The sequence below is a fragment of the Dermacentor silvarum genome, chromosome 9 (genome assembly GCF_013339745.2).
Source record: "Dermacentor silvarum isolate Dsil-2018 chromosome 9, BIME_Dsil_1.4, whole genome shotgun sequence".
Classification (NCBI taxonomy): Eukaryota; Metazoa; Arthropoda; class Arachnida; order Ixodida; family Ixodidae; genus Dermacentor; species Dermacentor silvarum.
In genome coordinates, this window is record NC_051162.1 from 55,865,986 (window position 1) to 55,880,057 (window position 14,072).

Here is a 14,072-nt window from a genome sequence, read left to right on the forward strand (position 1 = left end):
TTTTACCAGTTATTTCGTGCTGTCACTAAGGAGACCCAAGTATCACGAGTGAATTAGGGCCGAAGCGGGCAGCCTGAATGCCGCCATTTTCTTGCACAACAGGGTATATACGCCTAGGGACAAACGCGTACAAAGCGAACAAAGAAACTTCTCTGTAGTACCTATAGGCAAAGGCAGACATACAAGGAGCAAATTCCGCCAGGTTTTTCTCTCTCGCACCCTCTCGTACTCGCGCCTGCGCACAAACGGCTGGCGATTCCTGAACTGAGACACTCGTCAGGGTATTCCTGCTGAGCGTTCCGGTAAACTTATGGCGGAGTCCGCTAAGCTCCGCGCATGCGCAGCCGCAAATGTACGGTAACGCTCACGGTATACGACAACGCTCTGCTAGAACTATCTATGAAGAGTAGTACTTATACGGACTAGCTAGAACTCTTTGTCATCGGCTTACATTGGGAACGAACACGAGTGCACCGAACTAATCGGGAAAGTGTGCGCAAGCTTTCTCAGACTTCGCCGGAAAACTGGCGGTGCATTTCGCATTGCCTTTGCGAATGATAATCGCCGAACTCTCCCGCGCTGTTACACAGTATTCCTTGCCCCCCCCCCCCCCCCCTCCCTTCCGGATGTGTCCGCTTCCGGTCGCCTATTCGCGTGCCTTTCCTGCGGTCCGAGATAAAAGGAGATGCAAATGCTCGTAGTTAAAGGAATGGGCGCGCCCTCTGGGCTAGGAATTCCTCTCTTTCGTCGCCTTCCACTGTATTATTTGATGCTTATACGTATACGGTTTTCTTTCTTTTTTGTTTTGCAGTACTTTCTTGTTTCAATTGTCAAGGTCCTGTGTGGCATGTATTTGCTTCTAGCGCACAGGGATGACACGTCGCCATCTTTTTAAAATGTGTTGTTTAAGTTCAGTGTGAGGACCTCAATTTCTGAACTCCTATGAACTTTGTTCTAGAGTAGCTGTTTGAAAAGAAAACATTGTTCGGGCTTCACCTGCATCTTTTATATATATATTTATTTATTTATTTAAAAATACCTTACAGGCCCCTAGAGGCATTGTGTAAGGGGGGAGACTACAATCAAGGGTAACTTAAACAATAGGTAAAATACACATGAGAATGCATATACAAAAATTGTATATATATATATATATATATATATATATATAACTGTTCTTTTATAAATTCGTATACCTGTGAAAAGAAGAAAGAAAACAATAAGGGGCAGCGAGTTCACTGGTGCACCCGGAATAGTGGCCCACCCGCATCGAAACAGCGATGTAAAAGTGCAAAGAAAACAATTAATGCGGGAGTGGGCCCTCGTGGTTCTCTTTTGAACAGACATTTACAGCTAATTACGCTGATCACCGACAGAAAGGGTAGACTGTGCTGGTGTGTTCTAGCGTCACTTCGTTTCACAGCCACCGTTCAATTAGCGTCCTTAAGCCGCTACGCGAGCAAGAGTTTTCTTCAAAACCGCAGGTATACCCCATGATTTCAGCCGCGTAGATCGGCCTTTATAGTTTGCCGGTAAGCCCCGCTTCTGCGCGGAGACATTTTAAACGCTGCCCCGGTAGCCGCCCTCTGCGTCATAGGGTCCAGCATCCCGTGGCCAGCGAGAATAAAACAGAAACGACATTAATTAGCGCGTGCCGCCTGAGGCGTCGGCGTGTCTGCTGCAGTGTGATCGTGACTCATAGGTGGTGCGAGAGAAAAAAAAAAATCAACGCACGGAGGCCGCCTGGCGGTCGTAGCCACGCGACGGTGACCCAAGAATGCAAATTACGCTCGGTCAAAGAGATCCGAGGTTCAACGTAATTCCTGGTCCGACAAGCCATGACGTAAATAAATCCGGACGCCGTCCAATACGGCGCCGGGACTTTGTGTTACAGGAGCGGGGAGGCATGACGCTTGCTGATTTGATTGCGAAGCCCCGAGCGTTTACAGTCGAACGACTTTGTGTTACAGGAGCGGGGAGGCATGACGCTTGCTGATTTGATTGCGAAGCCCCGAGCGTGTACAGTCGAACTCGGATATAATGAATGTGAAGGGGATCAAAAAAAAGTTCGATATATAAGATAAACATTTTCTACAAATTTTTTTTCAAGGGGATCTTACTGTCGTTCGTTATACGCAGTAATTCGTTATATGTGGGTCGATATATCCGGCCTCGACTGTATTCCTCTTTCTCACACTTTAGTGTAGTCGTTTTCTCTTTCCTCCTCTCCTTTTCCGCGGGACAGTTCACGAGTCCACCGGTAGATGAGACAGTTAGGAATCTTTGGAATGGCAGTTAGTTGAGCGAGTTGGTAGGGATTCATGTCACTGAAAGGTTAGCGTGCTAACGCTGATGCAAGTGAGAACAAAACAAAATGCCCGCTTAGTTCCTACTTGTCACCCGCCGCGGTTGTCCAGGGGCTATGGCGTTGGTCCGCTTAGCTCGAGGTCGCGGGGTCGATCCCTGTCGTGGTGGCCGCATTTCGAAGGGGGGCGAAATGCAAAAACGGCCGTGTGCTTAGATTTATGTGCACGTTGAAGAAGCTCAGGTGGTTAAAACTTATTCTCAGTCTTCCACTACGGCGTGCGTCATATAATCAGATCGTGGTTTTGGCATCTAAGGCTCAGTTTTCTTTTTTTTTTTTTTTCCCCTGCTTGGGTCCTTGTTGGCACGCTACCTTTCGGTACCATGAAGTTAGAAATGCCGCGGCTCCAGTTTTCTTCCTTTTAAACAATATGGAGCTTAGCTCGTCTGTAAAAAGAGAGAGAAAAATGTGTTGATGACGGAGGTGAAGGTATAGTGGGGAGTGAACTCGAACAGCAAGGGCTATAGAGTCTTTGTTATTCGAGTTCAAGCATTGGGGGAGGCAGAATTCTCGAATGCTGAATAAGCAGGTCAGAAGTTCTAGGCCCACCTCACAGCTTAGCTGTGCTAATAAATGCATCTCTCTCTTTTTAACGTGTCCGTAAACTTCTTGCCGTTTACGCGTTACCGGATTACCGGAGCCGTGGAGTGCAGTAGCAAGGCAGACAGCTACATCTTGTGGCGCCTTGTTCAACTACAGTGCGTTTGGAAAAGTTTCGTGTCACATTGATGCTCTCGCAGAAGGAAAACTGCTAAATTGCGACACGTTGACGATTATGTAAGGGTGCGCGAATAGTGATTTTTGAGACCGAATCGGATACGAATCAAATAGTGCCAGAAGTGAATCGAATCGAATATTTTCGAACTGTGACGCAATGTTAATTTGCAGCTACTTTTTTGTTGGCTCCTCAATGGGTCTTTTTTTTTGTTTCTTTTTGTTCGTGTAGTTAAAATAGTTTTATCTCGCCTGAAGAGTCAGGAGTCAGGAGAAGACCGTTTTGCTCCACACAGGAAACTAATTATTACTCATTATTCAATTACTAAATGGAACAACATGGGTCCTTGCTCACCTAACTGCTTCCTTCCTGATTCTCGTTTTGTCTGGCGCTAACGTCCTCATAATGAATGGTTATAAACAGACTGTTTGTCAGTTCCGTTGCCTAAATATTTCCCTAATGTTAGTCGATCCATTCGTTCTTTAACTTAGCTTTTCTTGCTGCGCTATACGTTGGGAAACCACTGGCGCTTTTTCAAGAAATGGGTCAGCCGTTCTGCGCCGATGTGTTCTACGTCTGAAACGTTTCAACTAATCCACTGCCGTCGCATTATTTTAGATCGTTGCTCTTGATTGACGCCGTTTTACGGAGAGTGCAGCAAGTACACAGTATGCGACAGGAGCGCAATAACGCATGTTGTTGTTCGTAAAAGCACTGAAGTATGCTATATAAACCTCGACGTAACTCTGCCGCACCATATGCCGACCGTACGAAAAGAAACAAATAAAGCATTTCGGTTTGTGGTAAACCCAGATTCAAAACCTGCACCATATCGAAACTGGCCAAGTTTCACTTCGCGCTGCGCGAGCGATGCTGAGCAGTGTGGTAGAAATGTCTAGTGTGCAAAAATGTCGCCGTAGACAGATCGTTGCGTTTCCTGCGTAGCTGAGCGAAAGACGGCGCAAATAGGGAGTGAAAATGAGGTGCGATGCTTAATGAGGAATGGGAACCATTCCCGTGGCATTGGCTCAGTCAGCTGTTATGGCTATAGCGAGCTGTATTATGGCGACGGCCCGCCTGCCGTTGCTCGGGAATGGCGGCGCGAGCGCAGCACGGTGTCGCCATCTCTGTGCAAAAGGAAGAAACAAAGGCGGGGATCCTTTTGGCGGATGCAGCTGCGCCGGAGCAGCAGCGATCGATGACGCCAGACAGTCGGGAGGATGAGTGACCTTGGGGAGTGCGGGAAGGAGGGAAGCGAGGGGGAGAGCGTCGCGACCGCGCCTTTCCCCAGCCACCCTGGGCCTCCGCGCCGATGCGCTCCTATACTAGTGGTGCTCACCTCAACAACCCCCAGCACTGCGCTTACGTAATGCGCCTACGTAATGCACCGAGGTTATTCGGCACTGATGTCTCTCGCTGGGGAACGGGGCACCACTGCTTCCTGGCGCACCCTAAGTTCCCTATTTGTCTATCCCCAAGGCCTCAGCCTGTCACTGTTGCTTTTGCTTGCTCGCTGATAGGCAGTGAGCTACTGTAGAGCACTGCACGGGCCGATTTTTGCGGCCCGGGCCCGGCCCGGGCCCGTTTTTACATTGGGCGGCCCGCCCGAGCCCGATCAAAACTTTTATGGCGAGACCCGGGCCCGGCCCGGGCCCGGAAATCATCTACGTTACCCGCCCGGCCCGGCCCGCCACCCCTTTACCTAAAGCCCGAGCCCGGCCCGAGCCCGACTCGATCCCGGCCCGAACCCGGCCCAAGACCAAAAAATACATGTTTTTCAGAGTTGAGAAGCCCGAGAACAACTTGCAGAAAGCCCGGCCCGGGCCCGCGTCAAAAAACCCGAGCCCGGCCCGGGCCCGGGTCAAAAAGCACACGCCGTGCCCGAGCCCGGCCCGAGCCCGTGAAAAAACTCCTCTAACGGGCCGGGCCGGGCCCGGGCTTTCGGGTAAGCCCGAGCCCGTGCAGCGCTCTAAGCTACTGTACGGAAATAACGAATTCACCTGTATCAGTTGCGCAGTGATGAATCTGCAGTTTGTCCCACAAGCTTTCCCTGGACAGTGTTTTACTCGCTGGAGTTCATGTGTGTCATATCTCTTAAAGTATTTGTCATAAACAGTTCATTATGATAAGTAAGGACATGCTTGAAGTAGTAAGCAAAAGCATTTGTTTTGTTCAGGGTAGTTATGATGTACTGTGACACAGATATGTAGTCATTTATGCAAACAAGTTGACAGTTCTGAAAGTGTGTTCTGCCACTGTTCGTCTTTGTTTTCTGTGCTATTTTACCATCAGAAATCTTATTGAATTAACCCCCAGTGCTGCATGCTTCTGCTTACTTTCAGTTTGGTAAGATGTTAAATTGCAGGGGCTAGTCAGTTTTGCATAATCTTGTTCGTTAACTTCTTGAGCTTCAAGTGCTACTAGTGCCCCAAAAAATCTCCTGCTCTCAGAATGCAGCAGGAATGGCCTCTTGGAGTTGGCCACTTTTCCGTCACAGAAATTTTGCTCAAATAGCTCGGGAAAATTGGGAATAGTCGGGGAAATTTCAGTCATTTTAAAGTTTCTTCACCTCTTCCTCGATATTTGGTGTTTATCTTTGCTTCCTTGCCATGTAGATTTCTGAATATTATATACACTACTTGAGGCACTGGGAATGTGTCCAAATAGACAACTTGCGGTTTGCTGCTGTCTGGCCTAGTAGACAACTTAGATCACTGGGTATATGCCCAGTTATGGACAATCCCCCAGAATAAATGTGCAGCTGTGACGCGAGAGGTATGAAGCACTAAATGTATTCCAATATGCATCTTACATCTCCATCTATACACCCTTTATCAGTATCCTTCCCTTTACAACCATCATGCATGGCCATCTGCCTTGTAACCCAGAGAGCTAAGAGCAACAGGTGTGAGGCTGTGCTCGTGTCATCCGCGGCAGCTGCTACCTTGCTAACTCAAACAAGGCTCGCATCATTTAGATTCCAACACTGAGTTATACCTGTGTGTATATGTTAAATACTGCTTCTAAATAGACACTTAGAAATTAAGTTCATTCATTCATTCATTCTTTATTTACAACATATTTTACAAAATATGAAAACATTGCTGGACCCATAGCCATTGGCTAGTCCCGGATCCATAGTCAACTTAGGGTAAAAAACGCAGCACGCAAGCAAACTGAAACAGCGGACATAATATATAAAGTAGTATTAACATACATAACTCATACACAAAGGTAAATATAAACTCAGTGTTTTATCCTTCACGCACGCAAGCAAACAAAACAGACATAATACATAACAATGAAATTGACAAGCACAACTTAAGCAATTGACATGCACAACTTAGGCAGGAATGTAAATAAAAAGAAGTGTTTTTTTACTGACAGTATTTTTCAAAAAAGTATTTTCTCACAGCAGACCTGAAGTTACGGGCTTCTTTTATGTGTATTGGCAGAGAATTCCAAATTAGTGCACCGTTAAATTCCACGAGCCTTTTCCCGTACAGATTATGACATGGAGGCAGATTAAAACACTGATTAGTTGCAGTTGTATTTCGTAACAGGATTTTAAACAAGGTAATTCGAAGGACTTCAGCCAACCAAGAGAACAGGCTGGCTTCTGGAAGGGATATTTTACGATGGGATCATATCCATGTCATAAATCAGGTAATAGAGAAATCTTCGGAGTACAATCAATCTCTTTATATGGCTTTCATAGATTATGAAAAATCATTTGATTCAGTCAAGATACCAGCAGTCATCGAGCCATTGCGTAATCAAGGATTACAGGAGGCATACGTGAATATCTCTGCAAATATCTAGAAGGATTGGACAGCAACTTTGGTTCTCCACAAGAAAAGTAGAAAGATACTTATCAAGAAAGGGGTCAGACAAGGAGACGCAATCTCTCCAATGCTATTCACTGCATGCTTAGGAAGTATTCAAGCTCTTAGACTGGGAAGGCTTAGGAGTGAGGATCAATGGCGAATACCTCAGCAATCTCCAATTGGCAGATGACATTGTCCTATTCAGCAATAATGGGGGCGATTTACAGCAAATGATTGAGGACCTTAACCGAGAAAGTGTAAGAGTGGGTTTGAAGATTAATATGCAGAAGACAACAATAATGTTCAATAGCCTCGCAAGGGACCAAGAATTCAGGATTGCCAGTCAAGCTCTAGACTCTAGAGTCTGTAAAGGAGTATGTTTATCTAGGTCAATTACTCACGGGGGGCCCTGATCTCGAGAAAGAAATTAACTGGAGAATAAAATTGGGTTGGAGTGCATACGGCAGGCATGGCCAAATCATGAATGGGAGCTTACCACTGTCATTGAAAAGAAAAGTGTACAATCATTGCATTCTACCGGTGCTAACATATGGGGCAGAAACTTGGCAGTTAACGAAGAAGCTCGAGAACAAGTTAAGGACCACACAAAGAGCAATGGAATCGGAAAATGTTGGGTCTAACGTTAAGAGACAGGAAGAGAGCGGTATGGATCAGATAACAAACAGGGATAGCCGATATTCTAGTTGACATTATGCGGAAGAAATGGAGCTGGGCAGGTCATGTAATGTGTAGGGAGTCGAGAACGGCAGACAACTAGATGGGGTGATGAAGTTAGGAAATTTGCAGGCGCTAGTTGGAATCATCTAGCGCAAGACAGGGGTAAGTGGAGATCACAGGGAGAGGCCTTCGTCTTGCAGTGGACTTGAATAGGCTGATGGTGATGATGAATTGGAAATGGATCATTAGTTTCGATAACACTATGAATGACCTACAATTCATACAATGCATGCACTGGCAACACATGCAATGAGCTATACAAGTATGTACTGGATTGTGTACACCTAGAAGAAGTGATAATTCTTAATGTGCATTTTTGCAGACAGAATACAGGATCAAGGTAAGTTATAGAGGTGTTTCCCCATGAATCAACACAAGTTGGTTGTTTCGACCTATATGTGGTGATGATTAACAGTGAGTGAACAAGAGAAGCTTCAGGCTGGACCCTTTGTTTCGATGCAGGCACTTCTCTTTGTCATGGCACTTTCTTCGTTACAGAAACAACTACACTCGTTGCTGTCAGTGTTCTGACAAACACAAGCTCTGTTAGTCAAAACGTTGGGTCTGGTTAGAGGCTTCCTTTCTTGACCCGTTGTTAATCACATCGTCTCCATCTTATGAATCCTTTGTCTTGTATGAATTTCTATACTGTGTTAGATGAAAAGCCATGCCCTAAACCATAGACAAAGCTTTCCTATGTGCCGACATATATAGAGTAGTAGCACAGATAAAACTCACAACACTGTCTCTTGAATTCCAGCACTCACAGCTTGCAGTGTAATAGATTTCATATGACAGACATGTTCATTCTCCTCTTTCGCTTGGCCTATTACAGGTCCGCAAGATAGCCAGTCGTGTGTGCCAAAGCGAGACCCAAATCAAGCGCATCTCAGAGGGCCGGTACTGCATCGGGGGTCGCATCTACTTTGTCAGGGTGAGTACTTTACAAGTAGAACATGCAACCATGTATGTCATGTCACATAACTGTAAGAGCAAAAGGATTTGACAGATGTTGTGTGAAAGTAATTGACTGCGTTTGTAGGAAATAAGTTGCAGTCCTTCGTTCTATATGAATGCATACAAAATGTGCTGAAACGAAACTGCTCGTTAAACAGAATGCATACATAAACATTGGTTTTCCTTCGTGTTGTTCTTAAGTGCCAAACCTGGAATGAGTGACTCGTAAAAGACCTACAAGCATGATTTGACCTAGACGACATTGATCGAAACTGTGAATTCACTCACACCAGTGCTTTTGGTGCACGCTAAAGAACATTAGGTGGGTCACAGTAAAGCCACAGCTCCCCACTGCGGCGTTACTCATGAACCACTGTGAAGGTTTGAGATGGTAAAAAAAGTTTTCAGACACTGCTTAAGCTTTTTGGATTCAGTGACCAACAAAGTACAGCGTTTGTCTTTTTTTTTCTAAGCAAGGGCCACATTGTTTCTTGCATGATGCACGAGAGGAAAGTTCAAATTTGCTACCTGGTATGATTTATCTCTGTTCAGGTAAACTGAACCATGTTGCTGGAGAAGTGTCAACATTATTAGTGATGGATAAGGATAGACTGGCAATCCTGTTGGTTGATCGTTTTGTTGCTGTGCTTTTTAAGTTTTTCTTGAAAATGTTTTCAACACTTGCAACTCTTGCTCCTCTTTGATAGGAGCATGTGCATCGGTGTAAGGCTGATAAAAAAAATCTGCTGCCAACTTACTCATTGCCTGTGACGTTGGCCATGTAGCGTTAATATTTCCAGTGCATACCTTAAAGGTTGTGTAATAGATGGGTAATAGATAGACATTAAGCGGAAGAAATGGAGCTGGGCAGGCCATGTAATGCGTAGGATGGATAACCGGTGGACCATTAGGGTTACAGAATGGATACCAAGAGAAAGGAAGCGCAGTCGAGGATGGCAGAAAGTCAGGTGGGATGATGAGGTTAGGAAATTCGCAGGCGCAAGTTGGAATACACTAGCGCAAGACAGGGGCAATTGGAGATAGCAGGGAGAGGCCTTCGTCCTGCAGTGGACATAAATATAGGCTGATGATGATGATGATGATGAATAGAAGGGTGATTTCAGGTTGTAAGTCATTCAATGGCTGCCTCCTTCGACTGTAACATTGGCTTTGCCGCATAGTAAGCCTTTACGCAGTGAAGCGCTCTTTCTGTGTAACGTAGTCTGCAGTGAAGCAGCTCTGCTGTTGGTAGAATGCATTGAGAACTTTGTTATTATTATTATTTTTAACAGTTTACATTATGTCTTAGCAAACATGATAAGTTTATTCTTTTGAGTCTTACACATTTGTCGAGGCCATGCGTTGAGCTTGAGAAAAATATCCACCAATGTTTTCTTATGTCTTGCAGCAACATGATGATTCAGGCTAGTTGGTTGATGTTCATGTATTGTGAACATGCTGTCATGTCTATTCTAGAGAACAAAACAGCCATGCTTACTCTGAGAGAATGAGCTTTACTTTTTTTCGCTATTTTACTAAAGTGGGCAGGTCCTTTCTTGTCATGTTCTCTTTTTTATTTCCCTCATCTGTCATACTGAACTGTTTGTGACACGCATTGTGGGAGGGGTTACTAGTACTATAAGAAGAGATGTAGTGCAGAGCTTGACAAAAATTTATCTGGTCGGGTAACATGCTGATGATATAGTTGCGGTCACTGATAACCAAGTCAAGGTGAAAAGACAGACCTTTCGGAGCCCATATGGGTTCCTTCTTCACGCTAACTAGTGTGAACTAATTAGTGTGAACAAGGAGCATGTACTGGCTCCAAAATGTCTGGTATGGTTCTTCACCTTGACTTGGTCAGGGACCACAAGTATTTCATTATTTGAAGGAATCTAGCATTGTAGGCCTTCTAGCAGTTGCCCCTCCTGTATGCCTCTGTGCAAAAAGCAAGTTCATTTGGTTACCACACACATGCAACCCATGTTTTCCAAATACACAGAAATCTCTGCAACATCTGCTGCCTCCATAATAGAACCCTCGGAAAATGCCTGTCACAAAGTACACCTTGTAGAACAGTCACATCTGCGGTGAGAACATGAGAGATTCATAATTATGAGTTGTGCAGAGTGCTTTCGCAGGGCCTAGGCAAACACTCTGAATTGCCACCAATATGGTACTTTTCATCTGCTCATCAGTGGAAGCAACCTTCAAAGACTGCCTGTGATTGCTTTTGTAGTGCTCCCACTCATTCTTGAATCCCTTGCACTGTGAAGGCTACGGCAGAGTGGGGCATGTCCAAAACAGTCGCCTACTGAACGTCACGGCGGCGTGCAGATCAAATTTGATTTTGGAGGTTCACATAGACGTCACTATTTCCGATCTAGGCATCTACGACACGCCAGACGAGCCAAACACGGTTGTCCTCACTGGGCCGCAGTGAGCAGGCTTGTTGCACCAACCCGCTGCGGCCGCATATTTAAGCTATGTAGCAGACCGCAGCTGCATGCAAGTGTAGTGCATATGTGCAGAGTTTGCTTTGTACACAACAGAGTTGGAGTGCGCGCTCGCGCTCCTGTGCCGGCCATGCTACGGGGTGCGGACTGGCTTTGTCCTGCTCCAGCTTGACCGACGCGGAGTAGCCACATACATATTATGCATTTCGAAGCACTGTCATTCGCTCAATATGGAGGCAATGTCTGCCAAGCCATCTAGCCAGGAACGGCCAGGAGTGAGTATGTGCTGGCAAGCGTACATGTGGTCTAACCTTAAGTTTCATATGATTCGAGGCTAGTTGACTGTTCAAAACTAGTCAAAATTAGCAAGACCCAACAGCTACGACACCTATGAGCAAGGGGGCCAAAGTTTATTTCCTACGCGGGCGGCTGCGGTCATGCATGAGCAGATGATAGTCGGCTTGTTCTGGGAGTACGATTCTTATTAAAAATCAAAAAGCAAACTTTCGCTTAATTTAGCCTGTTTATTAAACGGCGTCATTAAATATACACATTAACGGTAGGAAAAAGTGGAATGATCCAAACACTATTGACTGATGTCATCAATCAGCCATTAACTACCGTCTATGGGAATGTTGCATATGACGACATATGCGAGGTGCCGCAGGCTTTGAAACTGGTGAGAAGAAGGCTGTTATATCCACAGTTTCAGTTTTGGATTGTCTTGACCACTAGCGCCACGCCGCTCCCAACATTGCAAGTGCACTGCACCGTGTTCCCTTTCCCCGCTTTTGAAATAAACGTCAGCCTTCGTTTGGCTCTCATCAAAGGAAGTCCTCATCTTCTGTGTCAATGCGCGCCCAAGCCGTTATGCCCACTCCGTATACCTCCCTCTTGATCGGCTTTGACCTGATGCCATTTCACAACAAAGGCCTCATTTGAAAAGAGATTGTTTGAGAAATATGTGACTTTGCACTCTGCTTGTGAGCTCCACGTGCCGTGCACAAGTGCAAAATTTGACTGAGATGTTCACAGCAGCGTAAGCTATCCATGAACTGTGTTTTTTTGCCAAGACCGAGAGGTTGTTCAGGACCCCTTTAAGTATTGCCTGTTACCACTGCCCGGTAGTAGTCACAGCCAACATGCTATCTCACTTGTGTGCACCTTTTGCTTTTGCTTGCATAGCTGGAAGCTTTAACTGCACAAATTCAGACTGGTTTCCCATATCTGTGCTGCATACAGTTTATCAGCTGTGATACAGTTTTATCAGCTATTTTAACTGCTGTAAACATTCGCTTACTAACTAAATTTAGAAGCATGGTATCATGTGCGCGCAGGCAAACATGAACACACCTCACTTGATGACCGCAAACACTTGCTGTCAGAACACTGGTGTGACAATGCAGCGAGCGAATTCCCCTTTGTGCTGTCTCGCACTTCAACGCGAACTAGGCGCACGAGAACACAGTGCACACGAAGCCAGCAGCTATCTTGGGTTGCCTAGCCTTCAAACCTACTGTAGACTAGCTCCAAGATAGGGCGAGCGCATCCGCACTTTGTCGTGCTATGCACAGCCACAGCTGGAGTATAGAAGAGGAGATGCACCCTAACCTGCTCCGTCCCCACTCCTAGCACGCACACATCTCCCCCCCCCCCCCCTGCGTGCACGTGCAGATGGCACTGCATCATGCCAGCAACAGCTTCGGCTCACCCTCGCATCTGCAGCATATGGCGTGTGGCCGCAATCTTATCGCACTTGAACTTTATACGGATAACTGTGGAAATTCGCCTGGCGTACCCATATAAATAAAACAACAAAATACGTATGAGCATAAACAAGAACACAGAGAAGTAAATATTAGCATCGAGCAGTGGCATCATTATACATTTGTAGGCCATGAAATGTGAATAGTAATGCATAGACAGTTTTCACTTAGTAATTCAAACAATCTGTCTGTGCCCCTGGGTGGCACAGACACGGAGTGGCCTTCGCTACCCAGTAGATCCACGCCCACGATACCATGCCGTAGTGTTCCTCTGCGTCAAGAAGTGGATTCTAGGGCTAGTAAAGCCGATAACCCTATAGGCAAGCAATGGGCTGAAAAGAATGACCAAGAAAGCGTTGAAAAAATGCTGAAATGCCTGCTAGAATCAATGCGCGTGATTCTCTGTGGTCTCCAGACTCCGGCCGCTAAAAGCGCCGCGCATGTCCTCGCCATACTGGAGCAGCTGATCGCTGCTCTTTACATAATTTAATTACCTTGCTTGGCACCTGTGGTGCTCACGCAGGAGAAGCCCATACACAAGCTTCTTCGCGGCGAGTTCTTGTGAACTTTCAATTGTATTCGTGACTCCGTCCATGCTGTGGAAGGTAGATGACACGTTTTAATGACCTTTTTGGACTTTGTTGATAGCCATGTGGATGCTGAACTTGCATTTACTGTTGTACATCCTTCTATGTCATCATCACCCCTCATCCAGCCTTTATGTCCCCGTTCCCCCCTCCCCCTGTGCAGACTAGCAGGCTAGAGCATGCTAGCTCAGGCCGACATCTCTGCCTTCCTTCAAATAAATTATCTCTCTCTCTGTCTGCAAGATCATTCCAGTGTGATGTTTCTTGGCAAAGCCGAACAATTTAAAGCGTATAGTAGCTCCACCAAATGTGAGCTGATTATGAAGGTGCCTGCATGAATGTAATGGCTTTTCAAGTGGATTTTGTGTGCACCACCCTCTATTATACGTCACTCGGCAAATATTATTGCATCTCATGGGCCTGCACCTCATGTGATCACAAAATGAAGGTACGCACGTGCAAAGACAGTTTAAGTATAAATAAAAGCCCGTGCACCACCCTTATTCCTGAGGGAGCCCCTCGCATGTTAACGAAGAATCAATGTCACAAGTATAAACGCCTCTTATCCGACGCACTGCCTGCAACGTCACTGATTATGGCGTGCGACTTCAGTAAACTACAGTCAACGTCCAATTTTTCGGACTTCTCCCTATAGGCCGCG

The 14,072-nt window shown here is 45.8% G+C and overlaps 1 protein-coding gene across 1 annotated transcript in view; it reads left to right on the forward strand.

The window, feature by feature from the left end:
- Window positions 1–14,072, forward strand: part of LOC119465257 (uncharacterized) — a 149,797-nt gene that overhangs the window by 121,184 nt on the left and 14,541 nt on the right. The window contains exon 7 of the mRNA XM_037726054.2: window positions 8,481–8,579. Within this exon, the coding sequence (XP_037581982.1) occupies window positions 8,481–8,579 (99 nt within the window). The remainder of the gene's footprint in view (window positions 1–8,480; window positions 8,580–14,072) is intronic.